The sequence below is a fragment of the Tyto alba genome, unplaced genomic scaffold, assembly GCF_018691265.1.
Source record: "Tyto alba isolate M040663 unplaced genomic scaffold, T.alba_DEE_v4.0 Super-Scaffold_44, whole genome shotgun sequence".
Lineage (NCBI taxonomy): Eukaryota > Metazoa > Chordata > Aves > Strigiformes > Tytonidae > Tyto > Tyto alba.
The window spans coordinates 3,994,130-4,008,037 of NW_024881320.1; the positions used below are offsets into that span (position 1 = coordinate 3,994,130).

The 13,908-nt window shown below is 42.2% G+C and overlaps 1 protein-coding gene across 7 annotated transcripts in view; it reads right to left on the reverse strand.

Annotated features, from left to right (window-relative positions):
- Nucleotides 1-13,908, reverse strand: part of PITPNM2 (phosphatidylinositol transfer protein membrane associated 2) — a 140,722-nt gene that overhangs the window by 68,552 nt on the left and 58,262 nt on the right. For all 7 annotated transcript variants that reach the window (XM_042805440.1, XM_042805441.1, XM_042805447.1 and 4 more), the window contains exon 3: nt 2,627-2,800. In XM_042805440.1, coding sequence (XP_042661374.1) covers nt 2,627-2,704 — 78 coding nt within the window. In that variant the 5' untranslated portion in view covers nt 2,705-2,800. The remainder of the gene's footprint in view (nt 1-2,626; nt 2,801-13,908) is intronic.

Below are 13,908 nucleotides of genomic sequence, written 5' to 3' on the forward strand. Positions count from 1 at the left end.
CTGCATGGGCCAGTTGTTGCTTCACCCCCCAGGTGAGAAGGTCCTTTTGGAAAACTTTCATTTGGAGGATGCTGAAAACTATGAAAATTATTTGATTGCTCTTAAAAGAGCAACTTTCTACCAACTGGTTTGGAGTTTAATGGGGATCTTCACTCATGAGGTTGAAGTTAAATGAGTGATCAACTTCAAACACATTCTTAAAGCTCTCTAAACATTTGAGGAATAATTGTGACATCTCCTTTTTAGACTGTTGGAAAACTGCTTCTTACAGGACCAGGCTGACTAGTATCTCCAGCAATAATGACATCATACTGTACACAACAAATGACTTTGAAATTAACCTTTTGCTTTTAAGAATTGCTCCTCTCCCTAGGAACTACTTTAAATCATTCTGTTCTATGTTTCAGCCAGATTTCTAAGAAATGCCTCTATGCTGCTGCTTTATACAGATATCTCAGCTTGTTCCCCTAAGGGGGTTCAACATACAGAACTTGCTTCTCCTGTGGCCTCCTTACGCATTTCAGAGGAAAAAAAAGAAGACAGACATGAAGCACTTTCTCATTTTCTGAAAAGAACGGAAGTCATGCTCCCCACTGCTCTCTCCCCAGTGCCTGTCTCAAAGATAAAACCTCCACTTTCAAATCAAACTGAAGAAAAAGGACATTTGATATCATGGTCTAGGAAAAGCTCCCATTGAAGTCGCAGGAATCTTTCCACCAGTTTCAGGAAGAGTTGAAGCAGATTGCTACCAAACACTAAGAAACAGAATATAAACTCCACATTCTACCCTAAGTGGGTTTTCTGGGTTTATTTCTTTTTTTTTTTTTAAATCTGAGCTGAGACTAGTATTTTCAATAAAAAGCACAGCTAACTTTTCCTCCTGTAGTACTTGTACACATAACACAGTAAAGTCACTTGCTTGTCATGCACTTCTCTAGCTCACCAGGATCTTGGGCTACATGCAGCATTTCCAGCTTACCCCCAGATCAGTGGACAGAGATCAGACACCTGACTTGACACCAGGTATTGCACCTGATCTTAAGAGGAAAACTTTCTTTGCTGCATATCTGTGCACTATGCACTAGAACATGAGAGCAGGTCTGAAGCAGGGCTGGATGGCAAATTTGAAGGTGTAGTTTCTCTACGAGTTTCCTGGGCCAGTGAACTTCCCCTTGCATGAAACCCTAATGGTTTATCATGTCCTTTGACATTAAGTGTCAAATTACTGTGAAGTGAACAGAGTGGAATCCAGGTTCTCCATTACTGAAATAAAAATAAGTATTTTATCTTCTGAAAGTGAACAGCAAATTCAGCCCTCTGATCAAGTCCTCCACATCTCACAAGAGGCCCCCACAGACACTCCCCAGTTAATGATTCATCCTCTGTTAAATCAGGTGGGCTCCTCCTTCTTAATCAGATCATTCTCCTGTACGCTCTGCTGTTCCCTGACAAGTTCTGCATAGCTAATACACTGCTTTCATCAACCACCTCTTTATTCAAAACAGCTGAGCCAAATTCGGAAGAAAAAGTTGTAACAAAATAATTACAACAATGTCCAAAGCAGCTGTTCACTCATTTATGCTAACATTTAGGTTAAACACACAAAAATGATACATTTGTGTCAGTTATTACTGGAAAATACACACCATACACTGTTTTAACAGACAAATCCAAATCCATGAGCCCTTAAAGCATCACAGTTAGATGGTCAAGGGAGAAATGGGAGAGTTGTACTTTTGCTTTGGTCTTGGGGGTTTGAGGTTTTTTCCTTAATAAATGTTAGGTTTTATTCCAAAGCAATTTTTTGTAGCACCTCTTTGTTCTGCCACAGAAAGCAGAGTTCTACTGCAAACTCAATATTAGATGTATGTTTTGCTGAGTAAGCAAAATTAAATTTTCTTTAAAGTGTGGGACAATGAAGTAACACTTCAGATTAATTTCCTTTTAAAAACACTCCTGGTTGGATTTCAAACACTGGGAGAATATGGGCACAGAGGATTTGAGTTACAAAAACTCAACATTTTAATTAACTGCTTTATTGAAGACAGGGAATTCAACAAAAATTCCCATCAGTATTCAGAAGCCTATTAAAAATAATCTAAGTTTTATGCCTAAACTGATTAGTATGTTTCATAGTGGTATATAAGCAAAGAAATATTACTTCTAGATCCCCCCTCTCAATTCAAAGTTATGCCTTTGACTTACCCTCTCCAATTTATACTAGACTGTTTCTTCCCAACAAAAGAGCACAAGCCTTTGGTTGGCAGCTGGAACTGGCACAACCAGTAACCACAGCCCAACAGTGAAGCAGTGGCTGCTTAAACCCTACAGCTTGATAATTTCCAGGCAGGTACCCACACACTTCGGCTCAGTGCTTCTTTCCATAGGAATAGGCTATCCCGGAGCCATTGTTTCCCCAGGTAGGTGAAACAGAGGTTCTCTAATTTATGGACAAGTGGATGCAAGTCATAAACTGAAGTTTTTATTCCTCTTCCTCCCCTACTCCTTTATAAGCATGCAGCAAACCTCAAATTTAAAATATCTAATTCTGCAGCAATACTCTACTCTTTCACATGAAGCCTTGTATTAACCTGGACTCATCCACACAGGCTGAAACATTACTGACCTGTATCATGTACAGCTGTGCAATTCGATATTCTTCCACACTCATCGGAAGAGGAATGCGATATTCCTTTATGAGCATTTTGAATACAAAAATCTTTTGTCCACTCAGAAACACAATCCAGAAGCTTTTAGTAAAGGCTCCTTAAATAATGGCAAGCAAATGCATTGATGATCCCTGAAACAGAGTGAAAGGAAAAAAAAAAAAAAAAAAAAAAAAAAAAAAAAAAGAAGTTATTTTCCATTCTTATTGTAGAACATCCTATTAGAAAAACAAACAAACAACAGGCAAACATTAATTTTTGTAATAGCTATAAACTTAATACCAGAGAGAAGAATCCCTGGAGTGCTACCAGACCCCTAGTATCAAATTGAACAGAATCTTATAGAAGAATTTTTATTTGCTTCAGGGGATATCATCAAAGCTATTACTCTCCTGACCTTTCTCACCATATCAATCAGACTTTCATATGCAATAGCATCTCCATGGAAGAGATGTGACAAAGGCTCAAAATGAATAGGCAGACCTTCTGTTGCCAGACAATAAAGTATCTCTCTGGTGTCAGCAACACACCAGAGATGCATCCACTGAAAGGTATCAGGTTTTATCCTCTCACATTCATTCAGCAGCAAGAAAAGGCAATAATTAGGCTTCCTTGGCCCTCAATAACACCGTGATGAAGAAAGTCATTTAGCTTCTAACAATAAAGACAGTAGAAATGTACTTTTCTTCCTGATTTATTCTGAATTACTGTCTTGGTAGGATCCCTTGCCTTTCATATCCAAAGTAGTCTACAGGCAAAACCCTCCTGCCACTGATGTCCATGCCACACTCATTTTTACATTCTTGCTGCATAAGAACACAGCCAACGATCAAACTGCAACATAAAAAAAAATCCCATCATATCCCACCTCATGGCAATTTAATAGAATTATTACTTAAGAGTACACGGAATACAGCATTTACTACACCAAGGGTTAAAGCGGTAACTTTTCAAATATTCTTAAGACTCCTTATAGGCGGTGGATAAAGACAATAAAATCATGTAAGGAATGGCGGGGTGAGAAGATTGGTGAGGAAGAGAGGACACAATAAGTGAAGCTGTCTGCTATCAGGCCAAATCAGCCTCAGGAGGATCTGACGACCGCTCTCCCAGCATACTAAACACTTGTCTGGTTCCTTCTCATCACCAAAATCAACCTTTCTGCTGTGCCTACTTATTGGAAGACTTCAGATACAGCTGCTGGAGTGAAAAAAGCCCCAAATGCTACACCTGGGGGTGGGGGGGTGGGAACAGAATAAAAACAACTGACTTATCTAGTGGATTATACTGTGGTCTGGGAACTGAGAAATCACACCACTATCAACAGGCCTCAGCGCTACTTGGTATTTGCACAGCACTTCACCAACCTTCTACAAGGTTTAGAGGTTAAAACACAAGCCCATGGTCACAGAGCAACCATCCAAACAATTTATTTTCAAATTCAATCCTCTATTTCATTTTATTGCTGTCAGAGTTATTGGGGTGGGGGGCAGTGAAGAATATGAAAAAAATAATCTTTGCCATGGCAAACCCTGTAGAGAACAATTCTGGGAAGACTGTGCTTCCTGACTGCCATGCCTATGCACAGAAGTGTGTTCATACATACACACATGCAGGATTTCCTCCATCACACTAATCCTTCTGAACAGGTGGAGATAATCTCAGCAGGTGGGTTTTAATTAATGTCATGGCAAAGAACAACAGTAACCACCAGAGGACGGATCTCAAACACTAGCCCCAAATCTGCATTGGTATAATGCAACGATACCAAATCTTGGAGCTAATGGCAGTGGGAGACTCAGCTGCATGTCTTGAGCAGTTAGTTACGGTTTAGAGATCTTTGAAAATTAGATTTAAAAGCTTCCCCCCCTCCTCCCTGTTCCCCAAATGCTCTGAAAGAGATTTTGCTCCCATCACAAGGACATCAGTCATGTCTGCCTTTGCTGCTTGCTAAAAACAGGATATTTCTATCGATTGGAAGAGATGAATAAAACAAAAAATAGAACCTTAAAAGCAATAAAATGGCAGGAAACCAGTACCAAGATGGAAAAAATGTGTTTATAATGAAGTGCCAGGCAGGTAAGAATTCAGATGGCCAAGACACAAGAGGGTTTACTTTGTTACAGACTAAAAAACCCAACCGCTTCGGCCCCAAGCAGGCACAGCAGCAGTCTCGAAGTACCTGGCGTGAGGAGCATGTCTGGCCACAGCAGCGGCTCCCAGTCCAGGTTCCTGCTTGGTTTTTACAAGAACTGAGGTTTCGCTGCAAAGTTCCCGGTTCAGGTTTCTACTTCCCTACGGTCAGTGTTTAAAAGCAGTGCTTTGGCTCAGCCTGTGGGTCTCCAGGCAGCAGCAGGTCCTAGTGATGTGCCCGTTGGAAAGGCGATGTTCCCAAAAACTCCTCTGGCAACTGCCCGCTCCAGCTGCTGCAACCAGTCCCTGAAAGCTGGGTAGAAAACAGCCCCTGAAAACACACTGGGCAATAGCAAGAACCAAATTGCAACCTCAAACTGAGGGGGCCAGCAGGAAAAGGCACCTGGGATCAGCAGCCTGATCCTGAAGGAAGCACAAAGAGAACAAACCTGACTTTTTTTTCTTTTATAAAATTAGATTGCTTTAAAAAAAAAAATATGAAGGTAAGTTTGCAGCTTGGGCTGCCTTTGAGCTGAAAATAACCTGCCCTTACCCTTCTAAGAGCAGTGAAGCCCAAGCGGCAAACCATAAAAAATAAACACGGGGTTTTACCAGATTCAGATCTTGGGGAACACCATGTCAGGTGGGACAGAGGTGACAAAATCACTCTTTCAGACAACTCACTGAGGACAGTGGCTTCCTTCCAAAGTCTTGGAACTTCGTAGAGAATCAAAGCTCACCAAGACCACTTACTGTATTGTTCAAACAAAACACAGATGTTTGTCTGCCAACATGATGGCTGCTACAGGGGGAAGAGAAAGTCCTTCTGGAAGCAAAGGGAGCCACGACACAGCTTTGGAAAATGGGTGTCAAAACACCAGCTGTGTCCCTGGCACTTACCCGCATCCAGCCCGTTGCTACAAGCAGCCAGAGGTGTTTGAACGGAGATGCTCAACGTGCTGGGATTAGCAAGCAGCCAGCGTTTTGACAGCAGGCTGGACTTTGGCTGTCCAGCTGCTGAGCACCAAGATGGACTTTTTACAGGTTTGCCAAACCCCCGCAGCCACACAACTGGGACCAGTGGCAGCCCAAGGCTGTTTGCAAAACTCAGCTTGCAGCCGGCTTCTCTCAGCAAGAGGAAAACAATGGTGACGCAGGACATTTCCAGACTCACTGCTGTTTCTGCTCTAGCCAAGTGGCACATTTGTACAGGCCGTTATTCAATTTATACACAGAGCTGTAGTAACTGTGAAAGCCAGGCGCATAATTTTATACCTCAATTATTTTAAAATCAGGTTCTCAAAGCATCATAATTACGCTCCAGAGTCAATATCCTGCTGCGATGAGTCAGGTCCACCTCTGAGCTATTGCTTCAGGCTGCCTGAAGGCTAATGCACAATGAGCTGAATTTACTTCTGATTTTAACGGCTTCCCTCGCAACAAAACCAAACTTTTTAAGAAAGTGCCCTTTCTTTAAACTGGGGGGTGGGACTATCGGGATCTGCAGAAGCTGAACAGATGGAGAGATTCAGCAAAATCTCTCCATTTAGCCTGTGAACTTGGTGTTTGGGGTTGTCGCTTGGGGACCATCACGACTATCCTTCCTGTTACTAAATGAGGTAGTAGAGGATTGATGACAACTGACAGCTTGTAATTAAGGAATAAGAGTTAGTGCGTGAAGGGTGTTTAAACTGTGCTACTGGAGTCCTGGAGGCCAAACCCTGGCCAGTCTTCACAGGCTGGCCCTGAAGGTAAGGGAAACTGAGTATTACAACAAAAATCCTGGCTCCTCAACATGTTGCTTGGGTCCAGTGCAGGAGAACTACTCACACCAGTGGGTTCAGGCTACAAAATAATTTTTGACAAGCTCATGTTTTCCATATCCAGGGTGCTTAGCACAGGCTTTTTGGGGCTGGAATGAATTATGCCATGGCAGCAACAACCCACCCCATGCCAGGGCTGCTATTTCTCCTTTTTAACAAGGAAGAAAAAACCCTAGACAAAGAGAGTAACTAGTGGGAGTTTTTTCTAGCCTTACACAAGAAGTTCATTTTACACTATTATAAAGCTAAAAGACTCACCCTAGGAAGGAAAAACCCATCACGGAGGGTCACACAGCAGCCAGTAGCAGAGGCAGGTACCAGCCCCAGGTCTCACATTCTAATCAACCACTGTCTGTTCAGGGCTCTGCTGCCTTTTGAAGATGAGAAAAATCTCCCCTATGAAAGATCATAGTCGTGAGCTACAGATCAATACCCTTGACTCAGCTATTGAATAATTTCCCTTGCAATATTTTCACATCACTGAGAAACAAAAAATCATTAACAACTGTAAGAAAACCAAGCCAAACATGTAACGGCAAAATGATGAGCAAAAGCATTACCTGGAGACCTCACCTACCTCCCTAAATATTTTCTTTAGGTTCTTTATATCTCCTTTATCCCCCATGAAGAGGCCTCCTTGAAGGAAGCAATATCAAAGAGATTAGTGTTGATCCCAAGTGTATCGGACACTTGGACTTGGGAAGCCACACCAGGCTTAGCAGCCTGGCCACCTTCTCTCTTCTGCTTAGAGTTCCCTCAAGGAGGATACAGTGCCCTCCCATGACTGGAAGCACTGCATACATATCACAATTGGATTTATTTATGCCGTTAGAAGAAATGGCATAATATGAAATGGACTCCTAGTAGCTAAGTCAGCATTTTTTTAATGGCAGCCTCAACATTCACACCTTGATTAATGCGGCACTCTCCCTCCTGGCTCAAAAGCAGTCTTGCTTAGCTTTATCTGTCCAGAATACCACTGCTGTGAAGACCATTCCCTTTATCTGTCACTCTGTTCCCATTTGTCCACAGTGTTCCTGCCTTTAAGGAGATCTCCATCAGCATCTGCAAAACATCATTAGCAAATCCCCTCAGCCCTTGCTTGCCAGCCTTGCCTACCTGGCCCTTGGCAAGGGCAGCAGCACACACAGCCTACTATCCAACCCACAGACCACTGCGGCCTCATCACTGTCCTGCCCACGTCCCACTGCCATCTCATCAGAGAGCACCGCAGGACAGAGAGGAACTTTGTGTTTTGTGAATGCATGATGCTTAGCACGATATCGGCTGGAGCACAACTGTCTTCTCTGTCCACGTGAATGACTACTGCTATGTAAAGGTCAAAGGGAAAACACAATTTACAAGGGTTTTCCAAGCAGATGAATAAAGAGCACCTATATTTTACCATTCCCTTTTCTTCCCTCTTCTCCCAATCCCATCAAAGTGATCTCTTCAGTGGGATTGTTTCAAGCAATGTTCACATCAAGAGGTTAAGAAACTCCAACATTTCTATTTAGTAGCTTTATGACTACTATTATTTGCCATAACACTCAACACTACATTCAAAACTCTCTCTCACACACATGTGTGTGACAAACTGAAGAGACAGAATGAGCTTTTTAAAAATCACCCATTTTCAGTTTTTGTAGTGCGGGTGACTGACAGCTAAGCGGATTTAAAAACTCATTAGGCCTTGGGGGGAAAAAAAAAAGTAATCAAAAGTTAAAGCTCCTTAAAAGTGCACAGTTCACACACTCACTGCTTAAAGGCTACTGTGTAAGTAATGTTCTTTGTAATCATACATCTTAATCGTACATCTAATCTGTTACATCTTTTTCAAATAGAAAATTTTTATGCAGATGCTTTACACATCCAAGTTTTACAACTGAGCTTAGATCACATCTGACAGTGAATCAGCAGCTAATGAACATTTCCCCACATTGCAAAACCACAACACAGTCCTGCCAGCACTGAGTAGCTGCAGCGGATGGCCGAGGCTGGCAGCCGAGCTGGGGGAGCTCCCTGTGCCTGCTTCTGTCGGGTCTGGCCACAGCCTACAACACAGAGAAAAAGGAAGCGGGGGGGGAAGAGGAAGAGGAAAATGCAAGCACGCATGGAAAACAACTTCCCTCAGGTGTAAACCTCAGAGTAACTCAAAAGATATCTCAAACCCAGACAGCGCTGCAATGGGCTGAGGATAAAACACTGCTTGGTAAGACAGACACAGAGTGAACAAGTTGCATTTACAGTACTTGATCTTTTTCCATTATTAGATACCATTTGACGTCACTTATAGAATTTAAGAGCTCATTGTAAAGCAGATGTTTATTACAACAGAAGGATGGAATCGGTCCAAATGCAATATAGCTGCATTGGAGCTATTAAATCTTGTTACAGTTCATTGGGCAGCCAAATACTAGCTTGAAGCAACGAGAGGGAAAAAGGGAAGAAGAAAAAAACAAAAGTAACACCACACCAAAGCATGCACAGACAAACACACACACCACCTTTTCTCCTTAAATATTTCAGAATATTGTACTGTTTCTTCATAGTTTCCATTCCTATTACTCCTATAACATCTGGGGAGAGGAAAACTTTCCTTCCTTCCTTCTGCTTTATAAGTGACGCTGTGGCACAAAGCAAGCCAGCCCGCTTTATTCACGTGGTGACTTCAAGGGGACCAGGTGAAGTCTGCCAGCTGAACTTTGGTTGGAAAATTAACGTTTCAAGTCCTGCCATGCCTGGAGGTTATGCAATAATGAACTAATAAAGAAGCCATTAGAAGAACTAATATGCACACTGAAGTCACAGATGAGTTCAGAGGGAAAGACAAACCAGCCTCTCTAATCCTTTTGCTGATGCTGGGGATAAAACTGAATATTAAAAAGAACACATCTGAAATTAAAGGTTAAAAGTTTCCAAGTAGACTGCACGAACATAGCAGACACAAAACCCAGCGTCCTGTGGCCTCGCCGCAGAGCCAGGCGCTTGTTCAGCTGAGCTACAGCAACTGGGCAGACCCTGCTTTTAACAGGCTGATCTTGGTCCAAGCCTCTCAGCATTGTATGTTAAAAATAGGCAGACTTTACACACACATGTATAAATACATATAGATGTGTAATATATATTTTATATATAGGCATACATATATATACACACACAGGGAAACAAAAATAAAAGCAGCATTGAGAATGCGGTAAGTGCAGTGTATTGGCTGGAAACAGATTGAAAATAGACTGAAAGTTGCTGGCGGCTGGGTAAACTACCGTAAAGAAAAATCTATGCAACACTACGGGCATACAGCAATGGACAGTATTTACCTTTTCATTTGTGGCACTTCCAACAGCTGAAGGCTGCTGCCACGCAGAAGCCTGCACACTCCATGGGCAGCAGTGGCAAGGAGATCGGATGCTGGCCGAGTTTAAAAAAACCCAAAGCAAACGTATCTAATTTCCAAGGTAGCCTCCCTGGGAGGCTATTGCATTTACACTTCACATCTCTGGATGCTACAATCTCTCTTCCTGATGGAATTCAGGAGGAAAGTGAGCAGAAGTGCACTTGGTAGAGTCCCCACTGGTTGGTCAAAGCTTCGCTTGTATTCAGCTGTAAAAAGCCAACAACAAACCCAACCATGCTCTTAATGTCTCGTGGAACAATCTTTTTACTTAGCTCATAGCAAAAATGCTGGCAGTGGTGAGGCATGGGAGAAAACCCAAGAAAGACCAAGGGTGAACGAGTGTCAAGAGATGACCTCACCTATCTAACACAATACAGCATCCACACCATCTCTCTTCTCTCTCTCCATTAGTTGCTGAACTGGAAATTACATTAAAACTACCCAATCCCCTCAATTTTTTTCTGTTTCATTACAAGAGCAGAAAGTCATGAGAGCTCCTACTCTTTAATCTTACCAGTCACTAAAGAGGAAAATAAGAATTTGAAGGTAAGAAACTTTAAGAGCAGTGATGCCGAGGTGCAAGAGCTCTGCAAACCGGTGGTGATCAGCTCACTCAGGCACCCAGCCCAGCACAAACCCAGCCCAGCCCTATCATGCTCAGACTTGCTTTGAAGATAAATGGCCCTACAGCTAAAAACTGCTCAGGAAACAGGACTATTTATCTTTTTAAACCGAAAAAATTAGGAATGAAGAAAAACACTTCAAGCTGCAGAAACAAGGAATCTCAGAGTCTCCAGATTGTTTACAGACATCAAAGGTTTTTGCTGTCTAACCTCAATTATCCTTCCCTACAGTTCAAGCCCCTCTCTTCTTGTGCTAATCTCAGAAGAGGCAGCAAATGGTTCATTAACTATTTTCTTCGGCAATTCCTCTTTTTCATGTTCAAAGATACATATGATGCCTCTCTCCCTTGTTTTTCTTTTTCACCCCTTCTCCCACCAATCCACACCTCTAAAGACTGGTGTGAGCCACAGAAGTCCTAAAGAACAAGAAGGACAACTTCATGTTTTTCCCATGACTTTTGTTCATGCACCTCTGCACAATATTTGACAATAGGACAGGGCAGTTCATGGCAACTCAGTCCAAAACCCATTGCAGCCTTATCTCACCTTCTGCAGAATGGTAACCACACCAGTCATTCCCCATTTTATAGCTTATTCATGGGCCTTTACACTCATCTTTTCCAAATGATAGCCCATTTCAGACTATTTCTCAAGGTTATTTTGAATTTTTATCTCCAAATACTTGCAGACTCACTAAACCTGTTTCTGAGACACAAAAATGCTATTGTGGGATTTGAGTCAACATTGGATATACTACTCTGGATCACCTCCTCAGCACTTCCCTACTCAAACTCAATGGAGACATCAACAGCTACTCTACTTTTTCAGTAGTTACAGTCTAGATGGAAATAACATTTTATTACCTCACTTATGCAAATATCATGTGGAAAAGGGAATGAACATTCATAGCTGGTTTAAAAGACTATTTCATGGAGGGAGACACTGTATGATTGCATAGTCAGTGTTATAGCATCATAATACTTCACACTGGTTTCATTAGGCTGAGATTTGCCTTGCCTAAAGACAAAAGAGGGATAGAGAAACTAAGTCCTACTCCATCAGAAGAAAGTTGTAATGACATCTAAAATTCTTGCATGGGAAGCAAGACAAACACAACAGCAGAGAAGGCTGATGAATAATGTTGCAGTTGAGACTGAAAGTAAGAGGCCATTTTGCACAAGAGCAGTAAATGTTTAATGTTTCTTTTGTGTCTTTCATCCATAACACCAACAGATTAACAACCTTTCTGTGACTGTGTAATTTCTTTGGAGTTTTGATCTTGGAAATAATTACACTAAATATTTCATAAGTGCCTTTTAAAGTTTTGAGGGTTTTTTTTAATAAAGAAAAAAGAATCACTAGCTGCTCTCGCATTGCAGCAGGATAATGAAAGTGCACAGATAATCAATAACCATTTTCAGTTCATTATTCAGCACATTTTGGGCTGGTGTTATTTCTTCCCTTCTACCATTCCACATCCCACATACAGAGTGATGTAGCATTTTTAAACCATCAGATCTTACTGCTTTTGCAAATCATCCTTAATGCTAACCACAACACGGAACCCCCAGCCTCTAATAACACCTACATAATTTATAGGTTTTCAGCTAAGCAGACTGCAAGCAGAGGCAGAGGAGGTCAAATTGAACTACATGCCAGACCAGTGGAGTTTCTTCTTTGGTCTGGTTAACAAATTATTGGGTAATTTCTGTTGCTTATCCCCCAACTTTTTAAGAAATCTAAAGAAGGGTAAATTTTCTGTTTTAAGTCACTTCAACAGTTCCCAGATCAAGGGCCATGGGACAGGTAACTCCAGGCTCCTCCAGGCGAAGCCACCATGTGGCTGGCACTTTGGATGGGGCCAGGTCCTTCGCTTTGCCCCAGATCCAGCTGCTGTACCGGGGCCACAGCTGCACCTCCATAAAACTCGGGACCTTTGCAGGTTTTTCCAGGATCTGATGCAATATATTGCAGGAAGAAGAAACACCATTGCGTTGCTAGTGATAGGGACTGAACAGAGTCACGGCGGTTCTGGCCTAGGATAGAAACATTTACATGTGCTGCTGGAAGAGGAGACACCATTCAGCCACGTGAGGATTAAATCGGGAGCCTTCTGGAAGTAGGATAAGGTCCCCCCCCGGAGGAGGCTAGCATCTGCCTCTGCCTTCCCACTGGAGAATAAACATTTGTAAGACAACTGAGGCTGAACTGATTTTAAAGCTCTAAAAGAGGGCAGCTTTTCCTAAGAACTACACAATATTGGTTCATCTAACTACTAAGACACAAGACTGGCCCAAACAGCCTAACCCCAATGCTAGAAGAGTTGTTTTTCCATTATGAATCCATGAGGGATATACATCCCAGTACATTTCCAATAGAGTTTGTATAATGACAAAGACAATTCCTGGTGGTAATTCTCCCTCTAACAACGTGGTGACTCACTGCTGGAGCACTGCTGGCTGCCAATGTTTTCCTATGCTATTGCCCAGTCATCCCCAGGGGTGAGAAGCCCCAGACCAGTGCCATCATCCTGGAAGACGCTGTGATTGCTGTGCTTGGTGAGACAAGGCGGCCTGAAGCAAGATGAAAGCCTGAAGTTCCAGTTTTACTTCTCAGCACCAGGTTAAAGAACCCCTTTGCCACTGGTGGTTTATTCCAAACCAGAACACAATGGCCAGTTCATGCAATGAGAGACCCCAAGGATACTGTCAATTGTTAACCCACATCTTCAACTCCCACCTCCCCTGGGAAAATCCAATGCCCTCCCACCCCCTCCAAAAAAAAAAACAAACCTCCAAGGGACAGACTATAATCACTTAAAATATAAATTGAATCCAGGATTTGGGAAGGAGAAAAGCACATGGATTAATCCATCAGACCACACTCACTTTCCAAGAGCATAAGCTGAGGAAAAGCAGCTACCATGCAGAGACAATTGTCTTAAAGAAAATCAAAACCTTTTGATTACTGAGTGGAGTTAAATTGGAATCTGCCTGAGACATCAGAATCCTCACTGTAAGCCCCAAAACTCCCATAAGATCTTGATGTACTGGTTTAGCTGGAAACTTGGAAAAAACACACTATTGGTGCCTTTTTTTTTTTTCCCCTCTAAATAACCAAGTTTTCATGGCAAAGAAATGAAAGTGGACAGTCTGTTATACAGACACAATGCAGGAGGCAAACTGAACACATATTTTGCAGTTAGATACAGGCTGGAGAGACAAAAGACACAATGTAGGATGTCCTGCTATATGATATTGGAAGGG